At 34.7% G+C, this 27,355-nt stretch overlaps 2 protein-coding genes across 2 annotated transcripts; one reads left to right on the forward strand and one right to left on the reverse strand.

The window, feature by feature from the left end:
- The first annotated feature begins 4,404 nt into the window (after nt 1–4,404).
- On the forward strand, nt 4,405–7,004 carry LOC134281469 (uncharacterized). The gene is made up of 2 exons (XM_062763929.1): nt 4,405–4,546; nt 5,110–7,004. The coding sequence occupies exon 2, from the start codon at nt 5,111–5,113 to the stop codon at nt 6,851–6,853; it is 1,743 nt and encodes a 580-aa protein (XP_062619913.1). The 5' UTR covers nt 4,405–4,546; nt 5,110; the 3' UTR covers nt 6,854–7,004.
- Nucleotides 7,005–7,024: 20 nt separating this feature from the next.
- On the reverse strand, nt 7,025–9,336 carry LOC134281470 (uncharacterized). Its single transcript, XM_062763930.1, has 2 exons — nt 9,197–9,336; nt 7,025–8,747 (listed from the first exon to the last, which is right to left on the reverse strand). Exon 2 carries the CDS (start codon nt 8,744–8,746, stop codon nt 7,280–7,282), a length of 1,467 nt encoding a protein of 488 aa, XP_062619914.1. The 5' UTR covers nt 8,747; nt 9,197–9,336; the 3' UTR covers nt 7,025–7,279.
- Nucleotides 9,337–27,355: the final 18,019 nt, after the last annotated feature.

Below are 27,355 nucleotides of genomic sequence, written 5' to 3' on the forward strand. Positions count from 1 at the left end.
CAAAACAGAAAAAGTACTATGATAGGGGATTAAAACCTAGAGAGTTTACAGAAAATGACTTTGTCTGGAGGTGGTATCCACCCTCAGCTGGTGTTAAGTTAGGGTTAGGATGGATAGGGCCATATAAGGTTATTAAGAAGATCACAGATGTAACTTATCAAGTTCAAAAAGACCCTAAGAGCCCTCTCATTGTGGTACATGTAGATCAGTTAAAACCCTATGAAGGCATTTTACCTCCTAGAAACTGGACACCAGTAGTTACTTCCCTTGACGAGTCATTAGAACCCCCTGTAGATCATACTCCTGTAGATTATAATGATCAAGAGGAAGATGAGGAGACTGTTCCTCCTGTTTTTAATTTACCTAGTCCTGAACCCCTTAGACAGTCAAGGTGGGGTAGAACAATCAAACCTCCTGTTATCTACTCTCCTTGAGGCCAGGCATGTATCTAGGCATTTTATTTTTTTATTTTATTTTAAATGCCTATGTAAATAGTTATTTTTATTTTTGAATTCTATTTATAACTTGATATATAAAAGGTTTGAGTTGACCTTTTGTAGTGATAACAAGTGATATTTAATTTTTGAAATATCTCAGTTTAGTTTTAAGAGTAGATCTTAATTACTTTATTAATGAGTTAGTTTTTGGTAGTCATTTATTTTCTTTTGAGAATAACATTCAAGTTACTCTGTATTTGACTTTAGTGGATACAAGGTCAATGATAGTTGTTTTATTTATTTAATAAGACACAGTAGTTGGCAATGATTTATAGTTATCTAGAAGTCAAAACAGTATATTTCAGTTTTTCGGCTTATTCAGATACAGTAATTATAGATATGAATCATTGAGAGCTTGGTATTCTTTGTTTAATACTGACCGTAGATGATCTTTAAATTATCTCCCTTGTACTGTGCTGAAATCAACACTTAAGTTTTTTTTATAGTTTATCTATGGGAGGTGATGCATGGTCATCCCTTGTTTAGGTTATGTTATAAGTATTTGCGCGCTACTTGATAACATTTTGGTTTAAATTCAGTGGATTCTGAATTTGGTAGATAACTATAATGATTAACTATCCATATATTCAGATATCATTTAAATTAAGTCTTATAATTTAAGATTTTAATTTTAAAAGTTATTTTTCATAGAGATAAATTGACTTCAAAACTTGCATTGATGGTAATTGATTTGCTTTAACACTTTTCTAATCCTTGTTATACAATTTCTCGCACAAGTTAACAGCTGATGTCCTTCGCAGAGACGTTACTGAAGAGCCGTAGTACTATGTTTGAATGCCAGGACCATATGTCGTGCCTGAGACGAACGATCGCGATGAAGCAAGATTCTGGACCATGACAGTTGTGTGACCGCTGGATCCGCACTGTGTTACCATTCCCGGAACTCCTAGAGGACCTTGTGTAGTGACAATGACATGAACATTTGTCTTGTGTTGAAACGAAAATTTATTGTGTAAATTTTGTTTTTTTAAGGGGGGAGGAATGTAGTGGTTTAGATTTTTATTTCATAGCCATCGTTTCGTAATTCTTATCTTACAAGTATTTGCTGGTATTTCAGTCTGATAATTCTATTTACCATTTGTTTTCAGTTGTTACTTACGTAAAAGTCCTTTATTATTTGTCTTTTATAAGTTAGGACATGAGTTGACATTCCACATGTTTTACTTTTTAAACAGGAAGTGTCATCCATGTTGGCAGTCTTTCCGTAGTACTTTTGATACCTGCGTTCTGATTGGTTAATTTAGCTTTAGGATCTTTGATAGTCATTGGCTTTTATTTTGGGCCTAGCTAGGGTATTTAAACCCGTGTTCGAGCAGTTTACTTCACTTGGTTAGGGATAAGCCTCATGGCACATTATCTCTGATTTGATGCCAACCTCAAGGTACACGGCATTATAGGTTTCTTTTAGCACGTGCTGAGTGAGCACTTTTTGATAGGTTAGGATGTAGGTTATTAAAAGTAAATTTAGTTTTCCCTTTCCAAGTCCTGCCTGGTCTAGGGATATGTAGATAACAGGTTTATTTTCTAGAACCACTATTTATTATTTATTTTTGGGTGTTGTTTATTTTCTGGGTCAGTTATTTTTAGAGCCTAGAATTAGTATTGATATTTTCAGATTAACTCTAGAGTGTTGATAGTAGTCATATTGGGTGATGTAGCTCATTCTTTTTTTGTATTTTTCCATCTCATTGATTTTTATAGGATTTTTCACCTTTTTGATAAGTATGGAAGCTCAGTAGGGACATAGATTATTTTTCATAGTTTTGCCACATTCCTCCCATTTTTCATTACATTTTTCAATTATTTATTTATTGAGATTATTCATTGAGATTATCGAGATTCATTTTTCAGATTAAATTACATTTTTGATAAATTTATTTATCCTGTGCCATTTTCAAAGACTTTTCTGTTTGTTAAATTTTGATCATTATTTATTATTTGTTATCATTTACAACGGTTAATTCTCACTTTATTAAATCTATAAAACTTACAACTGTGTTTTCATTTAGCGTTGACCATAGTTCAGAAATCCCCTTACCTGGGTTGATCATTTATAACTGGAGATAGTTTACTCCTTCAAGCCAAGTTGGCTAGTAACTTTGGTAATTTAGACACTGAAGAGTTCTACTTCCGGTTACACTTCTAACGGTTCCCTACACTGTCGAGTTTAGTGAGGGATTTCTTAGCAGGATGAATAATGGGGATTTCTTAATGAGGTTTAACGCTTCCCATAAAAGGGTGCAGGGTTTATGGTTATAATTGATTTCCTTACTACTGTGGAAATGTTCGAGTTTAGGAAAACTCCTCCTATGTAATTGTCCACTGTTAGGTATATCAGTTCATGGCCAGCAGTTAAATGAGCGACGCCTTATCGGCTCACAGCTTCACGTCAGTGTCTTCCGTTTCATCTCGAATGGTGACAATTCTTTTGTTGATGTAGGACTAAGTTTGCCAAAGGGGCCAATGGGCCTTACAGGTCACCTAAGTATGATGTAGCAATTTTCCAACAATTAAGGGGGATGTACGGCCACTTTTAGTGCAGTGAGAGCAAAATGTAAACATTTCTTCAAATGGCTAAAATACATTATATTTTGATCAAATTTTAAGTCTTTTTGAAAAAGATACAATAAATATGCATAACCGAATGCATGTTGTGCATATATAAACTATACTTTTGCAGAAAAATGCTTTTGATATACTCCTTAGAACTGCGCAGCTACAGAATTCAGCAGAGCCTTAAAAAATCCAAAAAAATATGCAAACTGTGCATTAATGTTCTCTCTACAACCATTTGTTGAGATAATGTCTAATTTTTGCACTTTTAAATGATCATTTCAAGTTCAAAACAAGGTACCATTGTCTTCAAAAAGAGTGTAAAGAACCATAAAAGTAGTTCATGGATAGCAGCACGTGGTCTATTTTTAGCACAGAATCTTGTTTTCCAGACCTCTTCTTAATATGGAGGGGCATAACAATCTTTAAATGTAGAAGAGAATTACAGTTGAAAAATATTCCAAATAGTATATGAACACTTTTAAAAGAGGAAAGGTGTTATAGTGTGGCTTGAAGTAATTTATTTAGTATTATTATCGAACAGTTGTTATATAGTTTACGTATTGATATAAAAAAATTAAACTCTTTGATTCCAGGTAAAGAAAATGAGCACCATCAAAGTTAAAAATTAAGAGTTTGTAAGTTTGCCACAGATTAATTATATTATCTATTAAAATTTAATTATCTACAATAAAACACAAAAAAATTGATACGAATGACCTTGTTTTAGTACCTACTGGTACGAAGCGTTATCAAAAATTTCGCGAAATATCTCTATTTCTACAAAACCACAGTTCAGATTAGATAGCCAAACACAAGTTTTATAAATAGCATATGCTGAAGTTTTGATCCTTGTTTGTGATGTCAATCTGAAAATGACGTCATTATTCAGGTACCTTTGACGAAAAAATGGTTGTCTCAGTGGAACTCGTGGCACATGTATATCTTAGAAATGCCTTTGAAGTAGCGTATAAAAATTTGTTCATGTGAAGCAGTTTAATATGATACTTGTTATGTTGCCCGGTGAAAGCAAGTTTGAAAGGGGATGTGTTTTTAATAAAGCAGTATGCTATCAAAGACCTTCAATTAAAATTTTACACTTTGAAAAATACTTGAATATTTCAACAATAGTATAAATATCAAATACCTAAGATATTGTTTATTTTTTGATCACCCCTCGTATACTGAGTGAAATAAACATGCATTTATAATTTTCATCACAGAGGAGCAACAGTTGAAAAGGCATGAAATCATTCAGAGTGGGTTAGGAGATTTAATGAATAATTTTTTTTTCTATTTGCCCATATTTTCAAAATGGCTGAGTTCCGCAATGTCTTATTTCTGGAGTTATCTCTCTTGAAAAATCGCTAGATGTCGCCAACACATTGACTTCCGGGGCGTTTGTTGTTCAACTTGTGTTGTGTACTCACAGTACTGATAATTGCAATTTCTGCGTTAGACAAGGACATACCAAGGTAAGATTTGCGATATATCTGTATAATTAATTTATTTAAAGATTTATAACCATTATCTAAACGTGGTAAATGGTATACAAATAATAAAATATAAATGCTCAGCGTTTTCGCGTGGCATTTAAATATTCAACTGAATTGGCTATTGCAAGGTCTAAGATCGACCCTGTTCGAACCGAATGTAGATGACATTGAAATTATGATTTAATAACTGTTTAATATTAACAGTAATGTAATATTGTCGGAATAATTGAATATGTGACCATCCAACAGCGTTTAATTCTGAAAAAAGGGGGTGTCTTTATTAATCCGAGATTCCTCTGACTCTAACCCCCGCTTTTATTTTATGACGTTTGTCCGCACATGTCATAAAATAAAAGCAGGGGTTAGAGTCAGGGGAATCTCGGATTATGTCTTTATATGATATTGATATGATATCAATAATTGTTTACATAAATTACATCTTGGGATCCTAATTACATTCAATTTTTATGAAACCCTTTTAAGTTATTTGGGCACTGTGTGTTTTCTGAATCTGTATTAATATACAATATTGAATGTTTCAGAATGTCTTCAAGCACTGATGATGAAGGTGAACCATCTCACTTGTCTCTAGAAGAAATTCAGTCATGGAAAGTTGTTGAACTAAAAAATTGGCTTGAAAATCACAGGCTTAAAAAATCTGGGAATAAAGAGGTATTGGCAAAGAGAGTTTACAAAGCCATGAGGCATGGTTATGATTCATCAGAAGATTTCATAGATACAGATGAAGAAATAGAGAAAACTGTTCCTGTTCATCCTTCAACAGATTCATGGAAAGAACTTGACTCTACTGATATTCCTGAAATTTCTCATAAGGCCATTGATATTTATTTTAAATGTCATAAAAATCCTGTAACTGGAGAAAGGTTAAATTTCGAGAGACAAATGAAAAAAGCAAAGCGTCTGTGCAATGAAGGGTTCATAAGAGAAATTGAATACAATAAAGGAAACAGTGATTTTTGTTACATGCGATCAACTTGTCTTCCATCAATGAAACAGACTGTTCAAGTTGGATTTGGAAAAAGTGCTAAATATTATTCTTTGAATGTTTGTATAAAGAAAAAGTCAGGCATTGTTGTAAATGCTTTATGTAATTGTAAAGCCGGAGAGGCAGGTCTTTGTGCTCATGTTGGAGCATTATTGTATGTACTTGTAAAAACAAAAAATTCCTGTACATCTAATCAGTGTGTGTGGAATAGACCTACACCTTTGAGAAGAAAACCAAGTCCAAAAAGAGTTGGAGATATTAGTTTTTCAAAAACAGAAAAAGATAATATTGTAGACAAAGTTCGTCCTTTCCCAGGCATTTATAATCCTGGACCTTGTCAAAGTGAATGCAGCTCATTTTTGAATGATATTTTGGATGGCTTAAAAGATATTTACCCACAATGTGTCTTGTATCAAACTTTAAGAGCAGAGCATGTTAATATAGATTCCTTTTTGAATATTTTTTTGCCAGATTTTATGTATAGGGACAATGTAAATCTAAAATCAAAAGAATGTGTTGAAAATTTTAAATCTTTTGTAAACAATATGAATATAACAACAGAGGTTAGTGAACTGTTAGAAAAGGGAACTAGAGGTCAAAATTCAAATGTTAACTGGAGAAAGGCTAGATGCAATATCATTACTGCATCAGTAATGGGTGACGTTGTCAAAAGAGTAAAGTCCGAACCAGACAATTTAGTCAAGAAAATTTGTGGATACGTAGTAGTACCAGATTGTGTAAAAAGTATCAGTTATGGTCGAACAAATGAATCTGTTGCTTTGAGTGATTATATGGAGCGACATTTAAATTTGTGTGGTGATGTGAAGATCGAGTCCTGTGGACTATATGTCAACCCTAAGTACCCATTCCTTGGGGCCAGTGTTGATGGACTTGTTACTTGTGTAGAATGTGGTACAGGACTTGTCGAAGTCAAGTGTCCTTATGGAAAACAAAAAAGTCCTTGGAGGAATATGCCTCCGACAAAATGTGGACAAGATAAACATTTTTTTTGCACTGAAAACAATGGTGAACTTAAATTAAAACAGAACCATAATTATATGTACCAAGTTCAAGGCCAGCTAGCATTATATGAACTTAACTGGGTTGATTTTGTTGTTTATACAAAAAAAGGTATATCTGTTGAAAGAATTCTTTTTGATGTTGGAATCTGGAATGATATGGTTCCAAAGATGAAATCTTTTTATACATATGGTGTTGTACCAGAACTTTTCACTAGAAGAATTCAGCGAGGAAAATCACTGTACATGTATAACATTTGATGTACATTTGTTAATAATTTGAATATTGCATAGAATGATTCTATTTGATTTTGAACATGTGTACATAAAACTGTTAACACTCTGAAACTTTTATATTTGCATGAGAGCTTAGATTCATCTGTAAAAATATTGAATAAAAACAAAAAGGTTATGTGATTTATTTTATTTATCCACATCTCATTTATGATTTCAAGGTCCAAGTGTACATATTTCAAGTTTATTTTCAAATGAATGTTTGTATTTCACATCGAATCGTCAAAATTCACATCACCTTGAAAACCACAAAATGTGATATACTTTAAATGTGTTTTTTTAATCATGCATTTAAAAAAATAATTCCTGGAAAGTAAATTTCCTCATAACAGGAATAAAAATAATTATACATGTTAGGGCATCCAGAAAAAAATCTAGTTAATTATATTTATGTCACTTCAGAAGTGGAGGCAATAAGTTAGTTAAAGATGTACAGATAACTATAATTTGTTCTGATAAGTGCACTTCTGAAATTGGTAAAACTGAGTTCACAATATTGTAGTTTTTGATCTGTTCCATCTTCATTTCAACTACTATTCTGGCTGAAGCTATTCTATTTGTTTTAAAGAAATCATGTTTTGACATCTGGCATGTACTTGATACTCGTGGTGGAACATTCAATCCAACATCAGCTGGTAACAAATCTTCTATTGTGAAACCTTTATCTGCCATTACAACATCACCTGGTGACAGTTTTGGAAGAAATCCATCGTGCTGAGTAATGTGTCTGTCTGACACATTCCCACCCCACAGTCTTGACACAAAGGTTACCATACCACTTGGTGACACACCAATCAATATTTTAAAAGTGTTTGAATGTTTGTATTCGGACCACGTCATCCACTGTGCCTTTAAAGAGGACGGTTTTTCAATAAAAAATTCTGTGCAATCAAGCACAATTCTAGTATCTGCGTGCATGCTAAAAAGCTTTGGTAAGTTACACAAAATCTGCTCTCTGGAGACCCACTTTATTAAGGATTTGCAGTGATCATAGAGGAAGTTAATCCAAGTGTTCATTACTCGTGATACTGTCGTTTCGGACACCCTGAAAATATCAGCAAGGTGTTCCTGAAGCAGCCCTAAACGAAGTCTCATGCAAACCATCAAGAATTCATCCACTGGTCTCAAGGAACGTTTTCTGCCAGGCTTTTTAACCCCTGGTTCATGATACGACTTCTCACCCATGGACCTTGTCTCTCCCTCCCAGTAATTGAGTTTCTCTGCACCATGTTTCTGCCTCAGCACTGCAAAAAACATCCAAAAAATTTGAAAAGTTGCAAAACCTGTATAAAATCTTGTTTTAGAATCGTCATCTTTCATATCTTCATATGTCATCCTAGGCAAATCTGCCTGAACTTCAGCATTAACAGTAGACAAAGGGCTGCCAGTCGTCTGGGTTGCAGTTGAAACATGTACACAATGCTCTTCTGTATTTGTGTACGCATCTTTTGAATAAAAATATTTGAGGTCAGTTTGTATTGCAACATCATTGTACATTGACACAGGATTATCTTGTGGATTTTCAGTATCACTTTGCCCTGAACCATCATTTTGAAATGAATTTTCAATTTTTCTTACAAGAGGTCTTCGGGATTTTGTTTCCTTTTTGGGTTTACTTGGAAAAATTGTGGGAATCGATTCCTCAGTAAATGTTCCCTCAAAATGAACACTGCAAACTCGTGTGTGGTCTTTTACAACCAAATTTGCTCTCACATGTCGAAGTCGCTGAATCCAGAGACGCTTAATATGGGCCTTTTTCTCCGACATAGGGAAGCGATGCAATATTATTTTATTTCCATATTCATCCAATGTTTGAGAAGTGTTGCTGCATCCAGGAACGCAGCAATATTTCTTCCCCATACTGGAAAATAAAAAGTACATTGTAAAGTACTTAAAAAGGAATTTTTTTTAAAAAAAAATGTTACAATTGACATTCATGTCCTTTTAAAATAAATTATGTTATGAATTCAAAATTATTTACATGTTACTGAATTGTTTTGCGAATTAAACAATGCCTTTTACACAACGGGGGGGGGGGGGGGGGCAATGTTAGATTTTCTTATGAACACAACTTGACAGCTGTAAATATTCATTCCTCGTCGAATAAAAATAAATTCTATACTTTAAAAAAATAGATATATGTATATAGACCTTTATAAATATTGACATTTTTTTTTCTAGAATATACTAGATCCTTATGGTTGTTGCATGTGTATTAGATTCAAGAACCAACTCTGTACTGCTTTTATATTAATATGCATCGTAAACCAGTGTAACATCCTAAATACGACCGCTATTTAAATCCCTTACCTGGCTTGTCAGTGTCCTCGATACCGATAGTGTGTATTTTCTCGACGCTTCTTGCTTCAGCGATTTTGTTGCTTTGTGTATTGACGCCCCGGAAGTGGAGAGCTTCACAGTTAGGGACGATAACTCGTATTAAAAAAACATTGCGGAACTTGGCCATTACAATTGTACAAAGTAAAGAGAAAAAAATCAACCTATAAACATCTTTAAAATGAGGTTTGGTGGTCCTCCCAACTCAGGGAAAAATTATTGGGTCCGTATCTATAGGTGAGAAAAAAAATCCTTAAAATTTAAACAGAATTGTTGACGGAAGAAAAAGAAAAAAATATCGTGTCATGGAATGTTAAAAAAATGAGTCGGGCCATTTCTAGGCAGTAGATCAGGGGAGAGGGCAACCAAATATTTTTATAACAAGTGGTCTTATAAGGCTAGTACATGTTGCATCACATACTTTAAGTATAACCATAAGTAATGCAATTTTTTAAAATCTTTGACACTATTTTGAAAAACAAACATAGGATTTTCGGGGGAGGGGAGGGTGGGGTAGCACTCATTTTTTTGCGATGATAGACATAGCATATATGCAATGGACCTTTCTTTGCAAACATTGTGCTCGCTTCTAAATTTCATAGAAACAACTCATTATATTTTTTTCAAGATTCGTATGTTCAATGAGCGAGAGCTTACAACGTTGTCAACATAATGAGACATGATGCGTTTTTGTGTCCAAACATTACTCCATACAATGTGTGGGTCATTGCAAACATTCTAGCTATTTATGTGAGGTGCCTGAAGGATATCCCATAACTGCCTATTTTTTCTATCTAACTTCTAGACAAAATAGACATATGTACCAACTTTTCGAATGTACGACATGCAGTTACAATTTTTTTTCATCCACTGCATATTGTTTAACATTTTCAAATTAAATGCTAAGCATCCTCCTTGCTGTGCCCCATTTGAAAATAACTTCTATCGCCACAGAAAAAAGACCCACCGTAAACACATATGTTTAGGACATTTTTATCTTTTTTTCTTGAGTTTTAAAGTAACCAACAAATTATCAAGACTTGTTCCATAAAAATTAAATATAATCATGGCAATAAACGGATTTATCCACAGCAGATATATGCACATGCCAACCATGTGCTTAGTGGATTAATATTAACGAGGAATTTCGAGTTGTTAACAGAACAGTTTTTCCCGATTTGCTGGAGTGAGGTTAAAATCGCGTTTTTTCATTAATCAGACGATGCGATGCAACAAATAAAAGTAGTAAGTAATATTACCTAATGATTATTACTTAGTAATTTCTTGTCTTGATGTTATTATGGTCGCATTTATTCTAAAATCATTGTTATTCGAACTCTGTGTGACAGAGGAATGGCGGACCAAAATAAACACATGGCCTCAGGAAGACACCCATATGAAAAATCAAATTTTCAAGAATTATGGATAATGACAAGAAAAAAACGAAACAAATGGTTGTAGCCATATTATCAATGAATCAAACTAACTCCATTTTCAATGCATTTTTCATCTCATGAATGCTGTAGCTGCGCAGTTCTAACATGATTAATTTTCTTCTAATTAAGACAAAATAAACTTAATTGTTTACTAATTTTGGTCTCTAACAGTAGGTAATTAGTGCATTAGCACTTTGAGTAACTTTGGGCTAGTTTAGTAGAGTATTAAGCGCATTCTTGGTATTTCTTAGTTTACACCAGACTAGATCCAATATGGCTTGTACATCCCCCTTAAATCGGTTCCTGTTTTAAATCAAGTGCTATAGAATTCAAAATTTTGAAAGAGGCACTATTGTTTTCATAACTATGCACTTAGCTTGTTTACATTGGTTACTTAATACCCAGAGGTAGATCAGAGTAACAAAGGGATGAAAGAAAAAGTGAGCTAGCTCACATACCCCACATCCCCCAAAACTTGACGGTGAAACACATAATGAAAGGCATAGTACACTTTAAATACATAGTATAGATCAAAAAGGGCAATAATTGCAAAAACATCTTCACATCAAAATGTCTTACATATGAGGACATTTAAATGTGGAATGAAGTTTCTAGATAAGTAATGGAATCAAAATTTTTTGGCATTATACTGCCAAATCCAAACATTAATTTGAAGTGGTGTGGGGGGGGGGGGATTTTCTTGAATAATAGGCAAAACTCGGAATTTCCTGGTAATATGCACATCTACACATTGTGTCCTAAATATCTACAAAGTTTGACGAAATTTTGTGCAGCGGTTTATGAGGAGTTGCACTGACAAACTGTTCATCTCTATATTCAAGGTATGGCCAAATGCCTAAGTTAAAAAGTGAGGAAATTCCCGGGAGAATAAAGGAATCGGAATTTCCTGGTAGTATGCACATATACACTGTGTCCTAAGTACCTGCAACGTTTGACGAAATTCTGTGCAGCATTTAATGAGGAGTTGCGCTGACAAACTGTTCATCTCTATATTCAAGGTATGGCAAAATGCCTTAGTTAAAAAAGTGCGAAAATTCACGGAAAAAATAAAGGAATCGGAATTTCCTGGTAATATGCATATCTACACATTGTGTCTTAAGTACCTGCAAAGTTTGACAAAATTCTGTCCAGCGGTATATGAGGAGTTGCGTTGACAAACTGTTCATCTCTATATTCAAGGTATAGCCAAATGGCTAAGATAAAAAGTGAGGAAATTCCCGGAAAAATAACGGAATCGGAATTTCCTGGTAATATGCACATCTACGCATTGTGTCCTAAATACCTGCAAAGTTTGACAAAATTCTGTGCAGCGGTTTATGAGGAGTTGCGCTGACAATCTGTTCATCTCTATATTCATGGTATGGCAAAATGCCTAAGTTAAAAAGTGCGGAAATTCCCGGAAAAAATAATGGAATCGGAATTTCCTGGTAATATGCACATCTACACATTGTGTCCTAAATACCTGCAAAGTTTGACGAAATTCTGTGCAGCGGTTTATGAGGAGTTGCGCTGACAAAATGAAAGAAAAAGTGAGCTAGCTCACATACCCCACGCTCCCCCAAAACTTGACGGTGAAACACATAATGAAAGGCACAGTGCACTTTAAATACATAGTATAGATCAAAAAGGGCAATAATTGCAAAAAAATCTTCACATCAAAATGTCTTACATATGAGGACATTTAAATGTGGAATGAAGTTTCTAGATAAATAATGGAATCAAAATTTCTTGGCATTATACAAATCCAAACATTAATTTGAAGTGGTGGGGGGGGGGGGGGGAGAAATTTTCTTGAATAATAGGCAAAACTCTTTGGGATAAAAGAAACTATGTACAACAGTTTAAGAGGAGTGGTGCTAACAAACTGTTCATCTCTATATTCTAAATATGGCCAAAAAGTCTAAGTTGGAAGTGTGGAAATTCCCGGAAAAATAAAGGAATCGGAATTTCCTGGTAATATGCACATCTACATATTGTGTCCTAAATATCTACAAAGTTTGATGAAATTCTGTGCAGCGGTTTATGAGGAGTTGCGCTGACAAACTTTTCATCTCTGTATTCAAGGTATGGCCAAATGCCTAAGTTAAAAAGTGCGGAAATTCCCGGAAAAAATAAAGGAATCGGAATTTCCTGATAATATGCACATCTACACATTGTGTCCTAAATACCTGCAAAGTCTGACGAAATTCTGTGCAGCGGTTTATGAGGAGTTGCGCTGACAAATTGGTCATCTCTATATTCAAGGTATGGCCAAATGCCTAAGTTAAAAAGTGCGGAAATTCCCGGAAAAATAATGGAATCGGAATTTCCTGGTAATATGCACATCTACACATTGTGTCCTAAATACCTGCAAAGTTTGATGAAATTCTGTGCAGCGGTTTATGAGGAGTTGCGCTGACAAACTGTTCATCTCTATATTCAAGGTATGGTCAAATGCCTAAGTTAAAAAGTGCGGAAATTCCCGGAAAAATAATGGAATCGGGATTTCCTGGTAATATGCACATCTACACATTGTGTCCTAAATACCTGCAAAGTTTGACGAAATTCTGTGCATCGGTTTATGAGGAGTTGCGCTGACAAACTGTTCATCTCTATATTCAAGGCATGGTCAAATGCGTAAGTTAAAAAGTGAGGAAAATCCGGGAAAAATAAAGGAATCGGAATTTCCTGGTAATATGCACATCTACACATTGTGTCCTAAATACCTGCAAAGTTTGACAAAATTCTGTGCAGCGGTTTATGAGGAGTTGCGCTGACAAACTGTTCATCTCTATATTCAAGGTATGGCCAAATGCCTAAGTTAAAAAGTGCGGAAATTCCCGGAAAAAATAAAGGAATCAGAATTTCCTGGTAATATGCACATCTACACATTGTGTCCTAAATACCTGCAAAGTCTGACGAAATTCTGTGCAGCGGTTTATGAGGAGTTGCGCTGACAAAAAAAGAGGACTGACTGACGGACTGACTGACTGACTGACGGACTGACTGACTGACTGACGGACGGGTCAAAAACATTATACCTCCCGCAACTAGTTGCGTGGGGTATAAAAAGATGACTGACTGACGGACTGACTAACTGACTGACTGACGGACGGGTCAAAAACATTATACCTCCCGCAAGTAGTTGCGTGGGGTATAAAAATGCATTTCCACTTTATAAACAGTTGTGCACCCTACCCCACAGGAACAACTAACCCTGGGGCACAAATTTTAAAATTCTGGAAACTTCATTATGAATTTTATTTCATTATAAATGGTTGATTTAATAGGTCAAAAAGCAGATTTTAAAGCATTCTTTATTTTCAGAACTATGTAACCCACGTAGTAGATGATCATGCTTTTCGGTTCATTCACGAGATTGAACCATTGTTTGTTTTGAGCATGTGAAACCACGTGATCGAGAGGCGGTTTATTATCCGACTCAGATAGAAAATGATTTTTACCAAATAATATTTCATAAATTTTAAAAGTGAGGAATTGTGTTATTTGCAGAAAGTATATAACCAATATGACTTAATGAAACACCACATATATTTATTTCTTTTAAAATATAACACTAATACGGCATATATTTCTTTAATATTTCGCTGTTATAGTAAATACAACTAAAATTAAGATTTTCACAAATTCAAATAACACATTATATCTTTAATATTAGCTAAATACAAATGATTAAGACTGAATACAGATAAAATTACATTACTTTAAAACCTTTCTTCAGAAAAAGTTGGAGTCTTTGTCTACAGTTTTGTTTTTGCTACTGCAAGCTGGGATGAGGAAATTTTCGTGGTAATAACACGTATTTTTCGAATCTGGAGACTGGAAAATCCTCAGATGGAAATTAATCAGAAGGTAAAATTTAACATCTATATATAGCTATAGAATCTTATTAAAGTATCCGGTGTACGGGGGTGTTCTTTACAATATATTTATTCAACAACATATATACAAAGTTACAAACACAGTGGGTTCTGGCTCGGGTTGACTTCCCGCTCCGCTGCTGTCCCAGACACGTCCGGTCTGCTCGGCATCCAGGTGTAGAAGAGAGGGAGTGCGACTATCCCGCCATCTGACGTAATACAGACAGTAAGTCGTACCACGGGGCAGTCACACAGATACTACATTATTTTGCATCTTCCGTATTTTTGTACTCTATTACACATTATATACCACTAATCTTGAAATTTAAATAAATTTGAAAAATAGAGAATTTCAAAAGGGAAATTTCATGAATTTTTTCTTACGTGAGACTTATTTGCAATTCATTCAATGGCAAACTCGAAGTCAATACACATCTTCCGAATATTGTTTCTCAATCTGTTCATATTTTTTTGAAATCTATCTTTTCATGTAACATTTACGAAATATTTATCCAGAATTATGTGTATCTTTTCGTGCGTATTAAATATAGAGATTTTTCAATGGGTGGCACTGTAGCTCTCCGGGCTTCTAGATCAAAACAAGGGGGGGGGGGGGTAATAGGAAGAAATAAGTATAAGACTGGGAAGACAAAGAGTACACACAACTTCGTTTAGGGAGCATCTATAATAATTGATTTTTTTTTCAGATATATTTAAGTCCATCATATCGCTTCCTCACGAGAAAGTGTTAGGCTTTTTAAGGAAAGTAAATACTACTAAAGACATGGGCCAGTTGTGCGCAACGATAGACAGGGAGAAGAAGCTCAGCCTACTGCAGGAGATATTTCTTCGTAAGACAGCAGACGGCAGAGATTGGGAAGAGGCTGAAGAAAATTATTCAGATTACACAGATAAAATTGAGCAATTCTTGAGTAATTATTTTTTTCTTTTCATTGAAATGTCATGGAAAAATTCTACAGTACTTGAAATTTTTGTTACCATGGGGACATCAGTCACTTAAATTAAAAGCAAGAAAAAGTATGTACCTCATTGAAGTCTATACTTGAATACCACATTATTTTAAAAGAAGATCACATTGTAGGAGTAGTAGCTTTTTGAAATTGTTTCAGGGAAATTTTAAATTTTAATTACTAGTACCAAGACGACACCATTCATCGAAATCAATATCTTATTCACAGAATTATATACCGGTATCTTGGTGCAGTCTTTGGCCCGCTTCTGTCTCCATTTGTCGAGCCCCACACTTTTTTCTTAAAGATTAGCCAGAAGGTTTACTGCGTAAGCCAACTTTTATTCGCGACGACTTTATTTCGCTATTTTCCAGGGATAAACTAGTTCGCATCGATTAATTTTTTCGATCAAGCCTTTTTGTATCTGTTTTAAAAAGACAATTATGCAATAAGGACCGGTTTGCGGCGAGAAATATTCGCGATGACGAGGCTCTTGCTAACTTTGCAAAAATTTCTCGCACGCGAATAAAAGTTGGGTTACAGTATTTAGAAATATAGAAAAGAATAGAATTTATTACCAATCAGGGCCAATTGGGCCTAAACATATAACATGTTGATGATGAAAAACGCGTGACCCTGATTATCTATTGATATGCATGCAAGAAATCTTCATGCACCATGCCTTTGATATTTATTTATTTCACCTAGAAAACAGCTAACGTTTTAAATTCACATCCGTACCGTGAATACACGGTTATTTTATTCGGTGTTTATATAATGAAAAAATATACATTTTGTGAAAAAGATTCCTCACTGCTCAATTGCCCTGACTGCCGAGTAAAGGACAAGTTTTGTAGTTCTCCACCGGCAAGTGATGGTGTCTCCATATGAATTGAAAATTCTCAAGAGGTCTCTGAAAAGATCGAAAAATTCCTCCAAAGTATTGCTACTCTCTGTCGATGAGGCACACATTTCAATTCTTTCAAATTGTAATGAAGTCAAATACACTTTGGTCATTTTCATGCCCTTAGATGTTTTAAGATGGTCCCTGTTCTTCATATATCGGAATATGCTGTCTGAAAGGGCCCGGCATAGCGTCCTCAGGATCATCTGACCATTACAGTTGTACGGGCAAGGAAATGTTGCCAGGATGCCGTTTTCTCTGCACCAGTTATGGCCATCTTTTTCATATCTTGAAAACAGGCCGTTAATATTCCAGGGGTTGCCAACTTCTCGTGATTTTAGATCTGAGATATATTTTCAAAACGTCGTTCTCGATAACTTCCGCCACCTTTCCTTGCCGAAAATGATTGAACTAGACGAATGACGACGATTAAAACAAACGCATAATCGTAAGGCGCATGGATGGAGCTTTTTCATAAATTTTAAATAAGAATGACCTTAGAATTGGATTTAACCAGATACTGACTCATAAAAAATACGCACTTATCGCTAAAACAATGACTGTCGATATATCGAGTTTGTATTAGGATCCTCTCTCAATGAGTTAAACATCGGCTAACTCAGGTTGGCCATTCCCTGGCAGGCCATATATTGTCCTGGATAGACATCTGCATTTAAAAATCTGTACATTGCGAGTAGTAGGCATTTTACGTTGAACAATTAATTCCCGCTGAAGGGATTTTTTTTTATTTAGCGCAAATGCAGCCTTAAACCCAATTGCATATTAATTCACATCCCCCTTTAAAAAATAAAATAAAAAAGTCACTAAACATCAATCGTTTAACGAGGCCAATCCAGCTGTGCAACTGCAATGTGCATCACTTAAGTTCTTTTCTACATACGCGGTTTGGTTCTTCGCTCTTTCTGTGACTTCGGAAATCTAAGTTGTTATCTGTACTCTATTCCCGTTTTCTGTCCCTGTTAAAAAATTGTTTAAGACATACTTACATAATACTTCTTGTCGTACATTGTAATTTTCAGGGGCTAAAGGTCGGAAGTAATCAGGGCTAACTAATTTATTCCACCACTGGTTGATTGAACCTTACGACGAACTACAATTAATAAAATTGTATATAATATTAGAACATGTATACTCATATTTCATAACCAAATGAACATCAACAAAAACACAAACCAATGATGTGTTTTTTTCAGGCATATTTGAAACATACTTATTAAACAAGAATTAAATAATATGCTATACTAAAAACTTAATTTCTGAAATCCATGAAAGGAAATACTGTAATACTTTCTGAGCATTAGTTGATATTCAAGCCCTAATCCTTGTGTACATAGATTGAAAAACACATAAAAATGAACAGCTAGGTGACACGCACTACTTGCTAATCAGTTGAATTCAAACTTGACCTAGATCAGCTGCAAACCGCTATACTGGGTTTCAGCATTTGTACCAAAAATACATTCTTTGCCTGTGCTCTGGGTATCTTTCAGTAAAAGAGATCTCACAGCAAGCGTACCATCCTGCCTGTATCGAACTAGAGACACCTATACGGAAAACGTAAAGACGATGCTTTGTAATTTACAATGTAGACGGTATAAATTTCACACGAATTTACAATAATAACTGATATTTCACTTTTTTATGTGGTTTTTGGCAGTGTTTTTGACGTTATGATAATCTGTTGCTCTTCAAAGAAAGGGGTAATAAAAATATTATGGAAGAGAAAGTAATAAAACACACGCTCTTGAAATTTAAATCAGAGAATTTTGAGAATATCTTCAATATTTTTATTATGTATTCATGTGAATCCATTGTGTGTGTCATATTTTGTAATACTCCATAAGAATAGTCAAATTTGCTAACTTTTTGCATTTTGAGATGCCCCCCTTCTGGTAACAAGACAGTGGAAGTTTGTGTTTATTACATATATTGTATAATATAGTATTATTATAGTTTGAAAAAAATGTCTATTGTAGTATTTTTATAATTTGCTTTAAGGTGATTCGAACGTGACGAAATCAAATCTACCGCGCAACTCGAACTGCTGAAAATAGGCTGATCACTGCTGATGTCGTGATACTCATTATTACATCTCATTTTGTTATAAAAGTAATTTAATGGACCACAAGCAACGATTGATAGACAAATAACGTAATTTTCAATCGAATTCTGATAAAATCATTCAACATTGGCTTTTCGAGTCTTCTTCCGACATTAGGAATTTACGACAATTACTTTGCCGCTTTCCGCCACCATGTTGACAGAGAGACAGTCTCTTTTATTTTCAAAGAAAAAACACTTTATTCGGTTGTTTTTGTATCCAAGAAGTGTACCGATCTATGCTGTTTGGTACCTTGCAACAACCGTTCAGGCGATTTAATTTCTAGGTACAACATGCACGACAAGATCAAGATGTACCCGATGATTTTCAGGTAAATACAACAAAACGTTCCGACCGAGACTTTTTGTTTACTATGTTTGGTACGCAATGTCTTCCAAGAAGACACACTTTATTAACATCATGATGAAAGGTTGGCTCATAGAGTAAATGCAGAAGTATAATCTGATCTATATACGCTTTTGTCTCATCTCGAAAATGAATGGAAAAAAATTCACATGGCGAATATGGGCAGTGCATAGATAATCCGATATTCCTCTGACTCTCATCCCCGCTTTTATATTGTGACCTACACAAGTCACAATATAAAAGCAGGGGTTAGAGTCAGAGGAATCTCGGATAATGCATAGAATGAGTCAATGATTGATGCAGTGAGTTCTTATTCTCTTGATGAAGATATTTTGTACTTGTCCTTTAAAACCATATTGAATTTATTCACACAAATGAGAAAATAGCAAAAAAATCATGCACATTTCATGATTTGTCATTGAGTGACTACAAAAAATAGCTCCCATGTTTATAATTTTTAAAATATGAGTTGATGTCTTTCCTACAAACTTGATGCAATGACACACAGTGTAAAATAACATGATAAAAGTCTTTTTAAAAAAAAAAAAAAAGCTGACCAATTATTATATCATATGTATTCTAATGTTATGAAACATTATTGAGGACACTGATTCTAAGTTCTTGTTTACAGCACACATTCATTTATTAGTTTTTGTTCGGAAGTAATTTATAAAAAGGAAGGTCTAAAATTTTCAGAGAAGTCTATAAAATTAACATGTAAGTTGAATACTGTCGGATAAGTGATTTGCTTTCTCGATAGGTTTTTAGGTCACCTGAGTAAACTCAGGTGACCTATTGCTATCCGTTTTCGTCCGTCGTCGTCCGTCGTTAACATTTGAACATTTTCAGCTTCTTCTCTGCAACCACTGAACCAATTTCAGCCAAATTTGGCACAAAACATCTATGGGTGAAGGGGAACAAAAATTGTGAATTTCATGATCCCTGCCCCCCTGGGGCCCGAGGGGTGGGGCCAAAACCACTAAAAATAATGCAATCTTTAAAAATCTTCTTCTTTACTCCTGGACATCAAGCAGTCAAACTATTTGCATGATTGTAATCAGCATTGAGTCCTCTACCAAAATTGTGAAATTCATGGCCCTGGGGTCAGGGGTTCTAGTGCTAGGGCGGGGCTAAATAAGTATACAGTGAAAATGCATTATTTCTTTGAAAATCTTCTTCTCTGCTCCTGGGTATTAGATCAACCAACTAAGTACATAGTTATGATGAGCAAGAGTGCCTCTACCAAAATTGTGAAATTTATGGCCCCAGGGTCAAGGGTTCTGGTGTTGGGGGGGGGGGGGCTTTATTGATTATATAGTGAAAATACATGAATTCTTTGAAAATCTTCTTCTCTGCTCCTAGGTATTAAATAAACTAACTACATGCATAGTTATGATGAGCAAGAGCGCCTCTACCAAAATTGTGAATTTTATGGCCCCAGGGTCAAGGGTTCTGGTGTTGGGGAGGGGGGGGGGGCTCTATTGATTACTGTATAGGGGGAAAATAACTCGCGGTGTTAATATTCGCTATATTCACGGTGTTAATAAATCCGTGAATTCAAGAAACAGTGAATAAATTTTCAATAATCTCCATGATTTATTTGGAAATTTGAGAATAGACTACGATAGGTTGACTATGACAGGTTGATATACATGTACATGCAGTACATGGTCGTTTCAGTAATTACGAGTAGTACTCGTCATTCAATTATTTTAATTATCACGCTTTACTTTAATTCAAATCGGCAGATAATAACTCGTGTTTGTTCAAAAGCTGTTTTAATAGGCAACGCTACATGTTTCATCAATCAAAACACGTCGGCCATGGGTTTTGATTACCCGTGCGTAACTAATTTTACCACGTGTGTTTCTTACCTGCATTATCATGCATATTAGTTTTTATCAACATTTTGGTTTTAAAAAATCATTCAAATAAATATCGAACTTACTGAAGATGTGGAAGATATTATTTCGGCGAACTTAATAAACACATTTACTTCCGTCCAGTGGTTTTTCGCCGCGTTGTATTGAAGATCTTGGGTGCACATGCACTCATCGTAATAGCTTATAGGAAAGTCATTTGACGTTTAAAGAGTAGGACTTTTAATAACTGCACTTGTTTTAATTAATTATTAATTAAATCTATCAATTTTATATAAACCTACCCTGTTGTTTGTGAAATAAAAACAACGCTGAAGAATGTCGTTTACATGTAGCTATTCCGCGAATTCAAGAAACCGCGATCGTGTCAGATGAGAGAAAAACGTGAAAATTACAACCCGTGAAATTAATCCCCTATACAGTATATAGTGAAATACATGAATTCTTTGAAAATCTTCTTCTCCGCTCCTAGGTATTAAATAAACTAACTACGTGCATAGTTATGATGAGCAAGAGCGCCTCTACCAAAATTGTGAATTTTATGGCCCCAGGGTCAAGGGTTCTGGTGTTGGGGAGGAGGGGGGGGGCTCTATTGATTATATAGTGAAATACATGAATTCTTTGAAAATCTTCTTCTCTGCTCCTAGGTATTAAATAAACTAACTACGTGCATAGTTATGATGAGCAAGAGCGCCTCTACCAAAATTGTGAATTTTATGGCCCCAGGGTCAAGGGTTCTGGTGTTGGGGGGGGGGGCTCTATTGATTATATAGTGAAATACATGAATTCTTTGAAAATCTTCTTCTCTGCTCCTAGGTATTAAATAAACTAACTACGTGCATAGTTATGATAAGCAAGAGTGCCTCAACAAAAATTGTGAATTTTATGGCCCCAGGGTCAAGGGTTCTGGTGTTGGCGGGGGGGGGGGGGGGCTCTATTGATTATAAAGTGAAATACATGAATTATTTGAAAATCTTCTTCTCTGCTCCTGGGTATTAAATAAACTAACTGAGTGCATAGTTATGATGAGCAAGAGTGCCTCAACAAAAATTGTGAATTTTATGGCCCCAGGGTCAAGGGTTCTGGTGTTGGCGGGGGGGGGGGGGGGCTCTATTGATTATATAGTGAAATACATGAATTCTTTGAAAATCTTCTTCTCTGCTCCTAGGTATTAAATAAACTAACTACGTGCATAGTTATGATGAGCAAGAGCGCCTCTACCAAAATTGTGAATTTTATGGCCCCAGGGTCAAGGGTTCTGGTGTTGGGGGGGGGGGGGGGCTCTATTGATTATATAGTGAAATACATGAATTCTTTGAAAATCTTCTTCTCTGCTCCTAGGTATTAAATAAACTAACTACGTGCATAGTTATGATAAGCAAGAGTGCCTCAACAAAAATTGTGAATTTTATGGCCCCAGGGTCAAGGGTTCTGGTGTTGGCGGGGGGGGGGGGCTCTATTGATTATATAGTGAAATACATGAATTCTTTGAAAATCTTCTTCTCTGTACCTAGGTATTAAATAAACTAACTACGTGCATAGTTATGATAAGCAAGAGTGCCTCAACAAAAATTGTGAATTTTATGGTCCCAGGGTCGAGGGTTCTGGTGTTAGGCCAGGGTTCTATTGATTATATAGTGAACATTCATTAAATTTTCTTCTCTGTCTCTGGGTATGAAGTAGATGAATTACCTATATAGTTATGATGAGCAAGGGCCCTAATCTTGCAGAATTGTGTATTTTATGGCACCAGGGTCAGGGGTTGGGGGGGGGGGGGCTCTGCTTATTTACTGAAAATGAATTTATTGTTTGAAATCTGCTCCTTTGTATTTATAAAACATTTATTTATTTTTTTGATAGGCAATTTTAAGGGTGCCTTTTAAAAATTTGTGCAATGTTTGGACCTAGGGTCAGGGGTTTATATCACCATGTTAGGGGCACTACTGATTATTGCTGAATATTACTGATTACTTGGAGTGCATTTTTGTTCCCCTACCCTGCGTATGGGTATTCAGTTACCAAGCTAAGCAACTGTTAAGTGTATTGTTATGATGATCAATGGTGCCTCTTTCAAAATTGTGAATGCCATATAGCATCTGGCTTAAAACATGAATCAAATTCAATACACTGTAACTGGAAAGTTGTTGCATAATGCTCAGGTGACCTATAAGGCCCGTGGGCCTCTTGTTAATAACCGCCAAAGAAACAGACTGGAGTTTCCATCAGTAAGCAGTCAAAATGTACAATGAATCAACACTTTACAGTAAAATCCCTTTGATCCAGATGTGCTAAAAGACAACTGTGATGCTGAAACCATCTGTCTGGGTATGAAAAAATTATTATTTCAAAATAAATTTTAATAAAAGTATACTTGCTAAAATAATTATAGTACATGTCAGACTGATAAAACGTACATATTACTGTATACCGGGAAATTTCGCCCCCTTTTATTGTTGCCCCTTTCACTCTGACCTCAGTGGGGCGAATTCAAAGAATACAGCGTATTTTAACTCCCTGTATCATCTACAAAATTAATGTAATTCAACGTCCTTTGTATCATCCTTGGGGTAATTTTATAATAGATGTTACATTATTACGTGTATATTTAGTGTCCACCTGTCAATAAGGCTGTAACTAAGGTAAAGTTTTTTTTTCAGGCTAACAATCACATCTGTGTTGAATTTGACCACGTGTCAACATGACTGAGATGTTTACACTCAAGCTGCAATGAAAGACCTAGGCAAATTGTTCATCAGAATTTTACCAATTGAAAGCCACAGAAAGTCAAGATTGAAGTTGGAAAAATAAAGGGAAGAAGCATTTGTGTCAGAACCTCCCATAAGATTTAAAGCATTTCTGTATGAACAGACCTGCTGCAAACATGTAAATGATATACTTTGTGAGGAACTTTTGTCATACTAAATCCGTCTTTTTTCCATTCAGTGTGCCCATTTATGTTATTCCTAAGTTTAAGCTTGCAAAAGTTAAGCAATGATACATTATACATATATAACATGGCTTCAAGGGCAGCATACCAGAATATTAGCCCCTCTGCGACAGGAAAGCCCTGGAGTGTTGTGTCACCCGATGCCAAAGGTAAAAGGCGACATAACACTTCTGGGCTTTCCTGTCACAGAGGGGCAAATATTCTGATATTAATGCCCGAGAATTAAGCCATGTAATATATGGTATATAACATTTTTAATCATAGAATCCTAATCGATCATTGAACATATTTATTGAACACTAGGCCTAGGTAAACATGTACGTTTAGTATAATTAAGAAACATCCCGTCCTGTTTCATGGCAGAGAGTTTTCAGAAAACTGACAAGTTGAAAGCCTATGTTGTATTTAAGGATTTTTTCTCCTCAATTAAATTATTTAATTCATCTTACCTGGTAATTCAAATAAACAAATCACAGATGTTGTCCCGACTTTTTAATTTTAGCAGAAATTTTTCTGTTTGCTTAGCAACTGCCTTTGTAAATTTTGAATCTGACATATTTAATACACAGAATGATTGCACGCCAGGGAACATAAATGTGTTCGGGAGGGCAATATAACTGTTTCCGGTGGAACATAACTATATCCGGCATGATAAAGCAGTTTTTCTGGGCATATTGATAAAAGTAATATATTTGTGATATAATGGGAAAACTTCTACAAAAATGTTATATAAGTGTTCTGTCATTTTTGTCATTCGTTTTTCTAGATTTTTAAAAAAAAATCTTAATTCCTTTTGTGTGTGTTCAGAAAGAGGAAATTTGGATTGTAAACCATTGATTTTATTCTTAATTTACTGAAATTGGGTCATATGTATATCACTATGTTCCATATTTCAATATGAAATATAATATTTTAAATGGCAGGAAAAGGTCAGTCCATGGATTTATATTTTTTTTATACCCCATCCCGAAGGAGAGGGGGTATACTGTTTTACCATTGTGTGTCTATCTGTCTGTCTGTGCCCATCCAAAACAAATTTTCGTTGCAGTTTTCTCAGCAACTACTCATCGTAGATGCTTGAAATTTTAAAACAATCTTCTCTGAGGCATGCCATACGATGTGATACATTTTGGCTCAAATCCTATGTCAACTTCCTGTTTGTCTGTGCATCTGACCGTTTCATACATAACAAATTTTCGTCGTAGTTTTCTCTGCAAATACTCATCGTAGATGCTTGAAATTTTAACACAATCTTCTCTAAGGTATGCCACATTTTTTTTTCAAATCGGATATAAACTTCCTGTTTGTCTGTGCATCTGTCTGTTTCACACATAACATTTTGATATGAATCTGATGTAACTTCATATTTTTCTGTGCATCTGCCTGTAATTGAACTTGTGTATATTAACATGATAGTGCTTATTTACATCAGAGCGGATGTATAACTAGTGAGCATTGGCTCACAGATTTCTTGTTTTTATAGAGGCAAACATTTTATATTATTGATTTGTTATTGTAAAAAATTCAGAGGAAATTCGGATTTGTAATGTGCACATTTTTCACATGAACTGTGCAAATAATATGTCAGTGTTATTTTCTAAATTAGGTATACATATAAAATCTTTAAAAAATTATGAAAAATTTTGTATCATGATATTGTGCTATATGTTTAATTCGCCAAGAATCAATTCAAAAGTTTTAGGTTAAAAAAAAGCATAAGAACTTCGGAAATTGAATGTAAATTTTAAAATTCTTTAAATTTTACTTTATTTTTTCTTCCAAAGTAATTTTTAAAGTTTGTTTTAACATATTTTATTAAATAAATTGACATTGATTAATTTTGATTAAGTTGTATAGCCTCAATTGCCAAAATATGTATTTCGGGGTAATTTTTTAAAATAGACCAGAGGAAATTCGGATTAGAATATCTTTTTATTTGATGCATGACCATACCATTTTCTCCCCTCTATTACTTAGCTATATATCTCTTATTTAAAATAAAGTTTAGAAAATAAATATCCAATTACTTTTAGTGTGTTTTTATAACCATTTTTGTTGTCAAGGTTAAGAAAAAATGGGCAATTTATAAGACGACAGAGGAAATTCAGGCTGTCGTAGAATGTTGTTGGAATGTACTATCTATGTGTCAAAATGACAAGATAATGTTGATCTGTTACCCTTTTTAATACATGAAAATAAATAAATTCTGATTATAATTTGTAAGTTTTTTAATACTTTTTTTTACTGGCAGTGGGATTTTTTTCACAGATTTTACATTTTCAAACAAGGGCATATTCAGAGGTTGTTGCCATGGAAACGAGCGCATTAACATATACATTTTTTTTATGATTCTTAAACCACAAACTTGTCCTTTATCCGAAGGTAACCATCTTTTAAAATTCCAATTACTCTCACGACAGGTTCGAATCACCTTAATGTGCTAAGAATTGGCATATTCCTATATAATTCTACTGTAAATATACTTGTATTTTGAGACATTCCCTCAAAATACCTGAACGGTAGATTTCCCCCAAACTTTGCATGTACACTGAAGTTAATGTAAGTTATATATGGTGTAAAAATGAAGAGTTTTGCTTTTGTTGTTTTCACACAATAAAACTATAGTAGGCCCTCTTTAGTGTTTTAATACTGACGACCCGATAAAAAATTATGCCCTGGATAGTCTAGATCAAACACATTGGCACGTTTAAAAATCATAAATGCTCAATGGCCCTGAGTGCCGAGTATAGGTCTAAATTTGAAGCCCTTCACCGGCATCGGTGACGTCTCCATATGAGTGAAAAATTCTAAAGAGGGATGTTAAACAATATACATGTACAATCAATCGACCTTTTGACCTTGGACTTAAAGATTTACGTACTTTAAAAATTTAACCCTGACCAGTAATTTTGTACAGTAAGGGCTAGGGCTTTCATACTTCACATATGTAATCTTTGTAAGTAACCCTTTCATTGGAAATCAACAACTTTGACCCTTTGATCTTGACCTTGGAGTAGACCAACTTTTAAAATGCTGTGTACTTGGGACACGAAAAGCGGGGGACAACAATTCTTTGAATTTGCTTGTTCCCATTATATTCGATTAAAAACATATAAGAAAATACACTGGCGTACATTTAATTGTGTTTATGTATAACATTCGAATTATTTTCACAGAAAACCATACACAACATCTAAAAAACAGTTCTCACCTGATTTGAGCCAAAAGTAGGCTTCGAATAATTTTGAATTTATCACATATTCCAAGCAGAGATTTAAATACTCTCTTTTTGGACCCCTTGGTTTATCCAAGCTTCTGCCGAACCAAAGTCATATGAGAATATAACAAGAAGATCATTTCATGGATCAAATCCTCCCTTTAACATTCTAAGTGTACAATCCAAAATAGTGGGTCGGCGTATGTTGAACCTTGTGACAGTTTCTTTGTTTATGGTTGAAGACAACTTCATGAGGATACAAAGCAGTCAAAGACAATAAGAAAAGAGAATCTGGAAGAAGGCATTTTGAATATGAGTCTGAATTGGATGAGATATATTCCAAAGATCCTGCTATCATTCCAGAAGTAACTGCTTGTAGAACTGACTCTAATATTTCTTCAGAAGTTC

The sequence above is a fragment of the Saccostrea cucullata genome, unplaced genomic scaffold (assembly GCF_032062105.1).
Source record: "Saccostrea cucullata isolate Sc308-1 unplaced genomic scaffold, CSIRO_AGI_Scuc_v1 ctg1479, whole genome shotgun sequence".
NCBI classification, from domain to species: domain Eukaryota; kingdom Metazoa; phylum Mollusca; class Bivalvia; order Ostreida; family Ostreidae; genus Saccostrea; species Saccostrea cuccullata.